The sequence below is a fragment of the Pipra filicauda genome, unplaced genomic scaffold, assembly GCF_003945595.2.
Source record: "Pipra filicauda isolate LSUMZ 115617 unplaced genomic scaffold, ASM394559v2 scaffold164_size1636381_pilon, whole genome shotgun sequence".
Classification (NCBI taxonomy): Eukaryota; Metazoa; Chordata; class Aves; order Passeriformes; family Pipridae; genus Pipra; species Pipra filicauda.
Genome location: NW_024104151.1, coordinates 1,074,343 through 1,086,918, shown reverse-complemented (window position 1 = coordinate 1,086,918; position 12,576 = coordinate 1,074,343). Strand labels below are relative to the sequence as shown.

General features: G+C 44.8%; 1 protein-coding gene across 1 annotated transcript in view; it reads left to right on the top strand.

Moving 5' to 3' along the window:
* LOC113987349 (serine/threonine-protein kinase TNNI3K) overlaps window positions 1-12,319 on the top strand; it is a 33,192-nt gene extending 20,873 nt beyond the window's left edge. The window contains exons 14-25 of the mRNA XM_039379327.1: window positions 602-694; window positions 780-837; window positions 963-1,157; window positions 1,502-1,606; window positions 5,826-5,878; window positions 6,045-6,097; window positions 7,341-7,473; window positions 8,183-8,292; window positions 9,745-9,804; window positions 10,013-10,182; window positions 10,759-10,838; window positions 10,962-12,319. Coding sequence (XP_039235261.1) covers window positions 602-694; window positions 780-837; window positions 963-1,157; window positions 1,502-1,606; window positions 5,826-5,878; window positions 6,045-6,097; window positions 7,341-7,473; window positions 8,183-8,292; window positions 9,745-9,804; window positions 10,013-10,182; window positions 10,759-10,838; window positions 10,962-11,038 — 1,187 coding nt within the window. The 3' untranslated portion in view covers window positions 11,039-12,319. The remainder of the gene's footprint in view (window positions 1-601; window positions 695-779; window positions 838-962; window positions 1,158-1,501; window positions 1,607-5,825; window positions 5,879-6,044; window positions 6,098-7,340; window positions 7,474-8,182; window positions 8,293-9,744; window positions 9,805-10,012; window positions 10,183-10,758; window positions 10,839-10,961) is intronic.
* Window positions 12,320-12,576: the final 257 nt, after the last annotated feature.

Here is a 12,576-nt window from a genome sequence, read left to right as displayed (position 1 = left end):
TACTTGTATTTTGAAATATTTCCTCCTTTTTTATTTTGTGGTGCTTTCAATTTTCCTCTTTAAATGTTCACTGGATATATTCAAATCCCTACATTCTGTACACAGCACCATCCAATTGTTCCATTTAGAAATATTATGATAAACTTTAGAGCAATAAACCAAAAAAGTCAACAAGATAGAGAGATTTGACAACTAAATTTAGTTGCAAAATTTAGATTTCACATGTCACTAGGATCTGGCTCTGGAATAGCATCTCCAGCAGCAGCAATCAGCACTGGATGCACAGAAAAAAAAGAAACTGATTCTCCATGTAAGGAATTTTGTGCAACCATGCCATGGCACAGGCAGAGTTTGGGGATGAGAGAAAGTGCTCATGGCTGATGTGGTGCTAAAACCAGGAATGCCAAGGCAACTGTGGCATTGCAAGGATTTGTCTGTCACTGGGGTTTGCTTTGGTAATGGAAGAAAGGGAACAGGATTAGCACTCAATAAACAGGGGAAAGTCAACTTTCTCAGTGCAAGGGTTCTGAAGTTCAGTGCTTTTATGTTCTGTCCTCCCCTGACCCATGTTTTGCAAACAGGGTGAGTGTTTCTTTTGCAGAGAAGGCTGACGTTCTCCTCCTCCGCGCTGGTTTGCCATCACACTTCCACCTTCAGCTCTCCGAGATAGAGTTCCACGAGATTATTGGCTCAGGTACCAGAATGGAAAGTGCATCCTCTTGAAATGTGTGATGTTCATAACAAACATCTCTGTGCTTATTTATTTTAAATCATTTTAGGGTCTTTTGGAAAAGTCTACAAGGGACGATGCAGAAATAAAATCGTTGCAATCAAACGGTACGTTTGTCAGGCTTTTCCATCCTGTTTGGACAATGGCCTAGTTTGAAGTATTAAGAAAGCCCATATTTTATGGTATTTTATAATATTTTTGCCTTTCTGTTTTCTCTCGTGTCAATCCTAAGCTATCGAGCCAACACCTACTGCTCCAAGTCTGACGTGGACATGTTCTGCCGGGAGGTTTCCATTCTCTGCCGACTGAACCATCCGTGTGTCATCCAGTTTGTGGGAGCGTGCCTGGATGACCCCAGCCAGTTTGCCATCGTCACCCAGTACATCTCCGGGGGATCGCTCTTTTCCCTGCTCCATGAACAGAAGAGGTATTCCCCTTGTCCTCCACTCAGACTTTCTGCACAGAATTTGGAAGAGCAGGGAATCTATGCTGATGTAAATATGCATTTCAGTATAAGAAACAGAAAAAGGAACACACTAGAAAATGCTGATCTTTGGTTCAGTTAATTTGGTGTACAAGGGAAACTGGTAATCACAAAATTCTTATTGTCATTATTTTACAATATATAGATTTACATTACATAGATTATATAACATTATTTTGTATGTAAAACAATTTTGAAGGTTGCATGATTTACACATAAGAATAATTTACAGACAATTTTTGACTGTTTATTAACTTTGAGTAATTTTTTTTTCCCCCAAAATACAGAACTCTTGATCTGCAGTCTAAATTAATCATTGCTGTAGATGTGGCCAAAGGCATGGAGTACCTCCACAATCTCACACAGCCCATCATACATCGGGATTTGAACAGGTCAGTTTCTGTCTTTAACCTAAATATTCAGAGAACATGAAGGCTCAAAGACACAGGGACCTCCACAAACTCCTGTAACCACGTCAGGTCTCATTAGCTCTGAGCTGAAGTAATCTCAGAAGTGTTACACAAACCCCTACAAGTTGCAATTGCCAAACTGTCATTGTCCTTGAAGGCAGCAGTCGCTGAAAAAGAGCATTTTCTTGCATCTGTTTGTTTAGGTTTTTCTGAATTTCCGTTTCTGAATTCTCCATGTATTTTAGCCCAGCACCTGCTGTCAAAGAGTACTTTGTCACTTTCCCTTGTCACTTCCTCTTCTTCCTTTGTTTTGTCTCTTTTACTCTAAGTATTTCCCTGTAGTTACAAGTTCATGTGTTTCTTGATTTGCTTGGCTGGTTTGTCACTGCACAGGTTCCTTTCGGGCCACAACCCATGGTCTCCGAGGGAGAGCCTTGTTTTCAAGGCTGCAGCTCTTGCCTCGGCTGTGATGCAAGCCGAGAGCCCTGTGCCTGACCACTGCAGCCTGTGGGACTGCTCTGGGGCAGCCAAGGCTCAGACTAGGGCAACCAAGACTCAGCTCAGCTCCATGGTTCGGGCCTCACAGCTCAGCTCCAGGCTGTGGTGGCTCTTAGAAGGAGGATTTTAAATAACATTTTCCACAAAAGAAAACCCAAAACAGTATCTTCCTAGAAAGCTGGAAAGCATGTAATTGCCCCACAGAATTTTTACAGATCATATTTGTGAGGGTCAGAAGATAATTTGCTGTAGGGACACTGCTGTCATTGATGTGTGCTGATGAGAGCAGCTCAACTTCAGTGCAAAAGCAGGAGTTGTGTTTGCAGCATGAGTCCCAGCCAGCCCACAGGCACAATTACCAGATGAAAATCTTTGCAACAATTTAAGAGAAAGACCAAGAGTGAAATTGTGTTAAGTTTTGCCACTGGCTTCACAGGAGTCTCATATTTTTTACCTTAAATTTTCACAGAGCTTGTAACCCCCTTTGTGAGTTCTGAAATCTAATGCACCACACATAATGCATTAAATAAATCGGCAATATGGCTTGACAGAATAGAGAAAGAAATGAATCTTTCATGTACTGTACCCTGGAAAAGGGGTTATCCTTCCATTTGGAGAATAATTGGGAGTTTTATTTTGCTTTTCACTTCTGACAGCTATCCACAATGGTGACACGTATCAGCTTATTACTACTTACACCATGGTGAGGGATGACAGCCACAATGATTATAGCACTTTAATAAAAAAGAGACCATTTTAGTATCAATTTAATTTAAGCCATAACAGCTGAACATGGCTGGAGCAAGCCTTTGAGCAACTGACCTGCATTTGATGGCTCTAACTATCCATGAACAGTTCTGAGAGCTGCTTGGTGAGAGAGATGAAAGAGAGGATGGCAGCCTGGTGGTAATGGGGATAGAGTCTGCGACTCCTCTTTGTTCAAACATCCCTTGTGAAATCTTAAAATAGCTGTTGCTTTTCATTAAACCCACAGCATGTTAAAGGCAGAAGGATCTTTTCATGGCCCTGATCTCTGGGAAAAGGACATGCTGTGCCTGTCACTTGCCATGGGAGGGAGAAGCCTCCATGGCTGGCAGACCCAAGAACCACATCCTTTCACAAAGGCAGGATGATTGCACATTACTCATTCTTCTCTCATTTTCTTCCTTCCATGGTTTCATGAAGAGAATGATGCTTGCTCTCACCATTGCAATCTCTGTGTGATCTTAACAGAAGACAATTTCTGATTCTGCTGAACTCATTATTAACCTTCTGCCTGCTCAGCTCAGCTCAGTTTATTTTCTGTATTTCTCAAAACAGAGTCTTAAGAGTTCCTTTCTCATCCAAGATTTTCAAATTTGCAAGTGTCATTGAGGCAATAACAGCATTTTTGAGCTGTACCTTCCAAGCCCTGTTTCTGTGTGCTGTATTTTTTACTATAGAAAAGAAAAATCAGTAACTATAGCATTCACTGGAAGTAACAGACTGACAAAACCCTCCAGAGCCTGTGTCCTGCCCTCAGATATGTCCATCCATGTGCTCAACACCAGAATGAGCCTTTCAGCATTGCTTGTCGTACTCTAGGCCAGGGGAGGTTCAGGTTGGACATCAGGGAGAATTTCTTCATGGAAATAACTGTCAAGTACTGGAATGGGCTGCCCAAGGAGGTGGTGGAGTCCCCATCCCTGGAAGTGTTCAAGGAATGACTGGATGTGGCACTCAGTGCTCTAGTCTAGTTGACGAGGTGGTGGTGGGTCACAGGTTGGACTCGATGGTCCTGGACACCTTTTCCAACCTTAATGATTCTGTGAGTCTATGAAAGGCTGTTTCATGCCATGAGGAGAAAGGGCCTGTAAATTGATTTCTCAGCTTCTCAATAAAAACTGTCAGTCCAGGTCTTGATTATGCCTTGACTTGTCAAGTCGTATTTATTCAAGGTCTACACAATCCTGGAGAAGACTGAAGTTGAAGCTAGGGCTCAATGCAGTTTATTCACATTGAGACTTGGGGATATTTTTTGTCCCTACTGACAGAGGCCAAATTTGATTGAAGACCACAGCAAAGTCTGTAGCTTTCTATAACTTGTGTACCTACACTCAGCCCAGGGTGCAGCCTTCAAGAGTCTCTCTAGTTCAGCTTTGTGTTTGATTCATATTTTCATTTGGCATCCGGTGGGGATCTCAAAAACAATTCCCCATGTCATACTCAAATCACTTCAATATTTTGATGGAGAGTACATATGGGAGCTAAAATTAGATTGAATATAAATCAAAAGAGTCACGATTACATTTTTATGATTAAATTTATCATCCCACGTGTTGGTTTTAGGTGAAACTAGAAATCTTAAAGACAGTGATTTGTGAAAGTCCTGCTTGGGAGAGCTTAAATTTTTTCTGTCCTAAAACTGTTATCTGGTGAAATTTGTGTTCCTCACTTGACTGTTCCTGTGTCTGTCTGCAGCTCTAATATAAGCAAGTTGTGCTTTTTGTTGAGACCATCAATATCACTTTCATTTTTTTCTCCCCATGTAAGCCCTGGCCAAATTTTTCATTTGTTTTTACATACACTTTTCACGCTTCTGAATTTACTTGAATCAGTCAGCATTTGATAAATATCCTGTCAGCAGCATTGTGTCCACATTCCTGCACTTTCACGTTGTGATTTGCTCAGCCCTTCCAAAGCAGAATCACAGAATATGCTGAGTTGGAAGGGACCCACAAGGATCATCAAGTCCAGCTCCTGGCCCTGCACAGAACCATCCCCAAGAGTCTCACCATGTGCCTGAGAGTATCATCCAAACGCTTCTTGAACTGTCAGGCTTGGTACTGTGACCAATGCCCTAGGCCCTGAAGGTGTAGTGACTGGGGTAGGGAAACCTTCATCCCAAGAGGTACTGGAAGCTTGTGACCTAGCTAAGGCATCTTGTGAGTCTTTCCTCATGTTCCCACTTTGTTTGAAAACGTGTGTTTGTGTTGCTGATTTCTAAAAGCCTTGGTCAAATGTTGGATTATTTGGTCGAAAGTTTGGCTCTGTGATCTTGGAGGTCTTCTCCAACCTTAATGATTCTATTATTCTATGGTTTTATGAAGTGGCCTTTTTTCTACTTCCTCATGTGTGTTCTTTGCTGAAAATTAAATAAGTTGCTGTAACGTCTTTGAATCAGTAAATCAATTTTCAATAGATTCTATATACACTTTCCCTGCTAAATGATGTTTTGCAATAGGCAGAAGATATTTTGTGTGCATGGTCCATTCTATATGGACTTTTTGGATCTGCTCCTTCCCTTCTATACATCGTCATAAATTTGGGATTACCACCATGAATTTACACCTACCTAAGCCTTAGAAGAGAAAAGAATCAGTCCATGCAGTTTTATTTGAAGGCCATCACTGTGCTTATATTCAAATATCATCTTCATCCCTGAGATTAAGTGCACTTATTTAATAAAACTATTAGACTTGGTCTGTAACTAATTACAGAAGCTGTTTTGCTCTGGTATTGATTAAAAGCTGAAGCTTTGGGTTTGCCTCTCAGAGTTAACGTGCACTTTCTAACAATAAATAAAAGATGTAGCTATAGACATTTGACTACCTATGCAGGTAATTTGAACTCCTCGAGAGTGTATCTATGACCCAAAAACTGTAACATTTTCACCATTTTTAAGACACTATCAAACAATTACCTATAGTTTTTTTTTCCCCAGTCACAATATTCTCCTGTATGAGGATGGTCATGCTGTAGTTGCTGATTTTGGAGGTAAGGAGTTTTTGTGAACATTTATAAATTAACCCCAAATTCTCTAAAACTAAACATGTGCTGGCTGAGACAATCCTGTAGGATTGCACTGAATACAGGGCTTTTGTATAACAAGGTGCGTGTCAGTATTGTCCTGACAGTAATTATTTTTCTTGTTCTGTTTCAGAATCTCGATTTCTGCAATCCCTGGATGAAGACAACATGACAAAACAACCTGGGGTTTGTTTCTTGTTTTGTTCCACATAATTAATATCAAATATACAGGCAAAACCTGTTTAGGAGAAATTGACATTAGAAATATGTTTATTGGAAAAGGTGGACTGCTGTAGCATTTCATCTCTTCAACGTTTCTCTGTTTTGGCTTATTTTTTTTCCTTGAAGTGTCTTTACTAGTAGAGATGAGGGAATATATAACATCTTCAATAGAAAAGAATGTTTTATAAGGTTGTCTTGGGAGCTCTATTTTCCAAATTCCTTTCTAAAGAGTGAATTTTAATCCACCCTTCCTGACTCTCACACACATTTGTTGGCGGGTGATTCTTTTTCCTAGCAGAAAATCAGTTCCTCAACACTGATTCCCTTATTTCACAGTTCTTTTCTCCACAATAGCCTGTTGCTCACAGTCAGATTTACAAGACAGTTGTTGTTGTCTTTGAGTCCAGATGTATCCCATGTGTCACTCCATGGCCAGGAATATTCACATCATCCTAACTACTAATGTGAGGTGGGATGGGTGATGCCAAAGGATGGGTAATACTACGCCAGGGCTTTTAATCAGCACTTTAACTCCCTGTAATGGCACTCACTGTGTGAGGAGCAAAGGTTGCTGACATCCCACTGAGAAGATCTGTCTTGAGAAGGGCTGTCCTGAGAAAGGCTGACCTAAGGAGGACTGTCCTGTCCTGTAAAGGATGCAGAGTAAAGGAACCAAGGCACAAGGAATCTGAAAATCACCCCAGGGAGAGGCCAGTTCCTTGTGAAGCAGCCTCAGAATTAGGGGTCTGCAGGCAGTGGCAAGGCCCCAAGAGAGCAGGCCCAGCCCAATACAAGTGTGATCAGCTTTTACTTCTCCCAGCTGAATCATATAATTCCTATCATATGGCATATATTCATATATATATGTATATATATATCAGACCTGATGATGTGATCTGCAGGCCTGGAGGCTGGGCTTCTTCTTTTATTCTCACCCTACTCTCATGTTTAAAGTCTGCTCAGCCTGGCTGTACAGGTCTGAGACAGCACCAAGCTAATGCAGTTACGTATCATGTGCAGTAACAAACATTGACTAGATTTTGCAAGCCAGGTGAAAATTTTTCCTGGCGAATTACCAGTTATTTTATGGAGTGACGGAGGCAGGAAATAAGAAAACAAAGGAAAACAAACATACGAAGACAGGAATAGGTGCATGTGTGAGGAGGCAAACACTACCAATGTGTGACTGCTGTTCCCTGGTGCGCAGAACCTGCGCTGGATGGCCCCCGAGGTGTTCACCCAGTGCACGAGGTACACCATCAAAGCTGACGTCTTCAGCTACGCTCTGTGCCTCTGGGAGCTGTTAACAGGAGAAATTCCATTTGCTCACCTGAAGCCAGGTAAGATGCTCAATGAATTAGTATTTTAAATTTTTCTGGACTGAAGAAGTAGCTACACTGTGTAATTTTAACCAGTAGTTTACTGAAGTATGTTATTAAGTGCTGAGATACAGCATTTGGTGAAAAGCACAGAAATATCCCATTATAATCATGTATATTACTCCCTGCAGATCTACATAACCTAAAATTCCTTATCTAGGTCTAGAATTAGGAACAAGTCATTTTGACTGTAGGCTTTTTTGTCTCTCACATGGGTGTTGGGATTGCAAAGCCATTCCTTGGTACTTGTCCTCATGTGTCTCAAGAGAACACCCAAAAACTATGGGGGGGTGGCCTTTCCAGGGCTGCACTTGGCACTCCTGAGATTCTGACCCCCGGATGTCTGAAAGGAAGTATTAGAGGTCAAGAGCGCTGTAGGACGTGGTCAGAGCCAGCACGGGTAAGGAGGGACAGCTCAGACCCTTCTGCCAATGAGACCCCCACTGCCATCTGTCCTGTGGCTGGAGGTGGGCCCAAGGCCATGGGGATGGGCAGCTCACTCTGCTCTCAGTCTGACTGGAAAAGCCTCCTTTAACTTCCGTGCCTTTATCCGCAGGTTGGATGGCTCGGTGTTCCTGTGCCTGCCCAGTGTCTCAGCAGTGAGCAGGTGTGTTCCCAGGATCTGTGTGAGTGCGGGCACTAACAGGTCTCTGTGGGCTGTCCCTTGCAGCGGCAGCAGCAGCAGACATGGCCTATCACCACATCCGCCCACCCATCGGCTACTCCATCCCCAAGCCCATCTCTGCCCTGCTGATGAGGGGCTGGAACGCCTGTCCCGAGGTGAGTGCCCCTGGCAGTGAGAAAACAGGCATGTCTGCTCTGGCTGACCCTCCCCAGAATACCAGTTTCCATGGGAAGGGTCACTGCAGAAAGCCCCCAGACAGATAACGGGGTATGTCAGGAAATACAGGAGAGTTGGTGAATTGAGGAGGAAAGTAAATTGACATTTAGCCATTCAATGAAACCTAATTAATCATGTAGTTTTGATTATGACTTGAGTTATAGTGTGAGTAGAAAACTCCTTGCTGCTCTCAGACTTCTGTATATAACTGCTAATGACAGCATGTAACACACATTAAGTTTAAATTTATTAATAAGATGTCATATTAAAGTGTTGACTTAAGCAAGCACAGAGATGGATGCAGTCCCTGTGTCTTGTCAGCATTTCCACAGCCCACTTAGCCCCAAACCCATCTTTTCAGAGTCCCAGTGCACTTTGTTACCCATCAGTGACACTCCAACCTCACTTCATCTTGCCAGTGTTTTAGAGTTTCATGACAGAATTATAAAGAAATTGATAGCACAGTCACCCCATGGATGGTCAGTACTTTGCACAAGATGTGAGCAAAAAGTTGTTAAAATTATCTTGCAAGGTGTTTTGCTTCTGTTCTTTATTAAACTTTCCTTCATGGATGGCAGGGCTGCTGTCACTCCTGAACTGGAGGGCTGCTGGGAGGGCTGCAGGGCTTTGGCCCAAAGCCCTTAAGTAGAGCCTACCTCTTGCAGGTGGTTCTATTGAGGACAAGGCGGTGATGTAGCTTATTTAGCAGTTACCTCATTAAAGTATTCCCAGCCCTCCATTGTCAAACAGTACTCAGGTACTGCTTCAATCACACCTGAACTTCCCGGGAAGGCTGAGCTGTGAGCTGGGACAGAACACGCATAGGCAATAATGGAGGGCTACTTGTCATTCCCCTCACTTGCCTGATTCTGTCCCGAGTGTGGCCTCCACAAACCTCTGTGCCACTTGAAGCACACAAAGATGGATACACTTGTCCAGGAATGGGTTGGGCAGGCAGCGGGAAGCAGCTGTGGGGGGGTGCAGGTACAGGGACAAGGGGAGGAGGAGGACGGCCACAAAGGCAGCTTGTCTGCTGCTCGTCACTGCTGTTACTGTGTCCAAAGTCCTGTTCATGGGCAAAGTGGAAGCCAACCTAAAGAGCAGAGCCAAGAATTTATTAATAGCATTTTTGTAATCTTATGATCTAGTCATTATTAGCTCAAATGTAATTGTTACAGAAAAAGAGATAAATTGCAGTTGAAGTTGTTCTACACACACCTCTTCGTTTCGTAACTCAGCACTGAACTTGCAGTTCTCATCAGATTCCCAAACAGACTGACAGCAATGCCATGAAATTCAGAGAAATCCCATCCCTGTGTGTCAGTCTATTCACAGCAGATCTGCCCCTTTCCATTTTTAACCCAGCTCTGCTTTTTTTGTTGTGTTCCCAGGGGAGACCAGAGTTCTCAGAAGTTGTCACAAAGTTAGAGGAGTGTCTGTGCAATATTGAGGTAAGGACCTGGTTCCCAGCATGGGGGGTCTGTGTGTATACAAGCAGATAGGAGTACAAGTGGGGACAGGGACAGTGCCAGCAGCTGAGGACAGCAGTGGCTTTGGAGCTGCTGGAAAAGTCCAAGGAAAAGTGGGGGACAACTTATGAGAGACATGAGGAAGGACTTGTAAATATGCAACAACAGTACCTTTTTTTTTAAAATCCAGTTAATGTCTCCAGCCTCCAGCAACAGCAGCGGGTCCCTGTCTCCCTCCTCCTCCTCGGACTGCCTCGTGGCCCGGGGAGGTCCCGGCCGCAGCCACGTCGCCGCACTGCGCAGTCGGTTCGAGTTGGAATACGCCCTGAACGCTCGAGCCTACGCTGTCTGGTCACAGGGGTGCGTACGAGCCACCCGGGGAGGGAGAGAGCCTCTGAAAGGCTTAGGCTGAGGTGACTAAGGGAAGGAGGCCGTGCTCCTGCAAGGTGGTGTGGCAGGACCAGGAGAGAGCTCTGCCAGACCTGTGCTGTCACCTGTGCCCATTACAGAGATCAGGGATAAACTAGCTGTCAGCAGGACAGTGGGTTTGGTTCATGACTGGAAGATAATTCCACCATCTTCCTCACCAGAGAAACTTATTTGCAGGACCCTTTTAGCAGTGACACATAAAATACATGGCAATGATCCTGGATTGATGCCTGGAATTGCTTCCAAGATGACAATGCAGATATAATTGTGAAGCCCCAAATGGGGTATTTGAGGGCAGTTACTCTGAGAATGGTAACTGAGTGCCAGTGTGCCTGTGGGTCCTGCTCTTGCTTCATGACTTCTTCTTGCTTTTTGTTTACTTGAACTGCTGTGGTCCACCCCCACACTGATGTCTTGTAGTACTGTCTTTTCCTCCCACTCTGGAAAAAAAGCTCCTGTAGCCTTCATCAGTCTCACCTAAACTGACACCTCTTGTTTAATTTGCAGCACTGGGCAACCCCCTTCTCAGGGGCTGTCTCTGGATGACATGAGAAGGAACTTCCAGTACCCCCCAGTCGACAAAAATGGTGAGTTAATGCTGAGGGGTTCTCTGCCACAAGTTGTTCTGCTGCCATCGGCACTGCAGGGAGGGGGACGGGAGCACCACTGCTGTGCAGAGCTACAGTTGACCCTCTCTCTGCACCTTGCAGGGTACGTGTCGGACCCCTTAAGCACCATGAGGTTCCACTCCTGCGGCAGCAGCGGCAGCTTCGAGGAGAGCAGCTGAGGGAGGGACCGTTCGCCTGCCGCCAGCCTGGCCACCGACCCACAGCTCTCGCTGCACCACCAAACCCCAAGTGTCACACCGAGATCCCTGAACAGCTTTAGTATTGATGGCAAATATCCCCATCCTGCGTTCTGCTTTAGCATCCCCCTCTGCTGACCTGCCCGAGGGCTGGGTTTTGGTGGTGTGCTGCTGTTCTATAACACAGGAATGCCCACAAGGAATGCTGCACTTTCATCTTGGGCACTGATAACACAATGAGATGAAAGTAAAGAAACATCAGTTATATTCCAGAGCTTTGAGGCAGATTGCTCTCAGCTTGGATGGCCCTGAGGCAGGGGTCTGTCAGCCCACCCTGGCTGGGAGGTGCCCAGGAATCGCCAGCCCCATCCCCATCTAGATAAGGAGCAGCCTGTCACCCTCACCTCCCTCCACCCACATGGAAGCTTGGTTGTTCCTGGTCCCGGCTTCTGAACCAGACCTGGTTTGGATTTCTCCACAGCCCCAGACACATCCCGTGTCCCATTCCCCGCTCCATAGGTTGGCCCAGCTCCCCAGCACAGCAGCCCCAGCCGCAGTTTGTCGGGGCTCTGACCCTTGGGTGCTCTCCTGCATGCTGAGAACATGGACATATCTGGGTGTCCATCTTCCATCAACTCCTCCAGACATCCATGTTTTGTTATCCACTTGGTTTGGTTTGAGGGGTTGTTTTTCCCCGAGAAGTGTAAGCTTTCCTTCAGTTGTTTGCTTACAAAAAGCAACATAGGAACTCCAAAACAAACTTTAAATGAGAAGGAAGTTGTGTAAAATTGTGTCACAAACTTGATAACATTAACACAGTACAAAGTGGCATTTTTGACTTGAAGCAAACCTGTGTCAGGTGCCATTGCAATGGGCAGCCAGTGCCACAAAAAGGCCCTGCAGCAGTGACTGAGCATAGGGAATTAAAAAAGAGAATAGAGGTAGGGCAGGAGAAATTAAACTATTCCTCTACAAGCAATTACAAAGTTAATTGTGCTGTTATTTTCTGGAGTCTTTTTTAAAATTAGCAAACTGTATCTGTAGTCCTGTATGTATGCCAAGGCAGAGTGGGAGTCAGAGCTCACCATTGCTGGGCAGAGCTCTGTGGGTGTTATTGAGGACGTTGTGTTCCTACAACCATGATCCCCAAAGCAGGTCTGCGATGAGGCCTCGAGCAGTGCGACAGACACGAGCTGTGACTGCATGGTGGGCTCTGCTAATGCTCTGCTGCCATGCCTGCAATTATTTCCACAGCCCTGAAGCAATAAAACTGGGGAAGAGGTGGTTTTTCATTTGTTGTGTTTCGCTTGCTGAAAACTTGAATGGGGGGAAAGGAAAACCAAGCTCTAAGTGCAGCTCTGTTACAGCTCTCCCACCACTGGCCCCTGGTACCAGCCAGTGGTTACCTCTGCTCCGCTGGACTCATGTCCCAGGTGCGGTTCCATTTACACCAGCAGCTGCTGGGATAATGAAGTGTCAGGATAAACACACAGCAAAGCCTGGGATGGGGCTCACAAGGG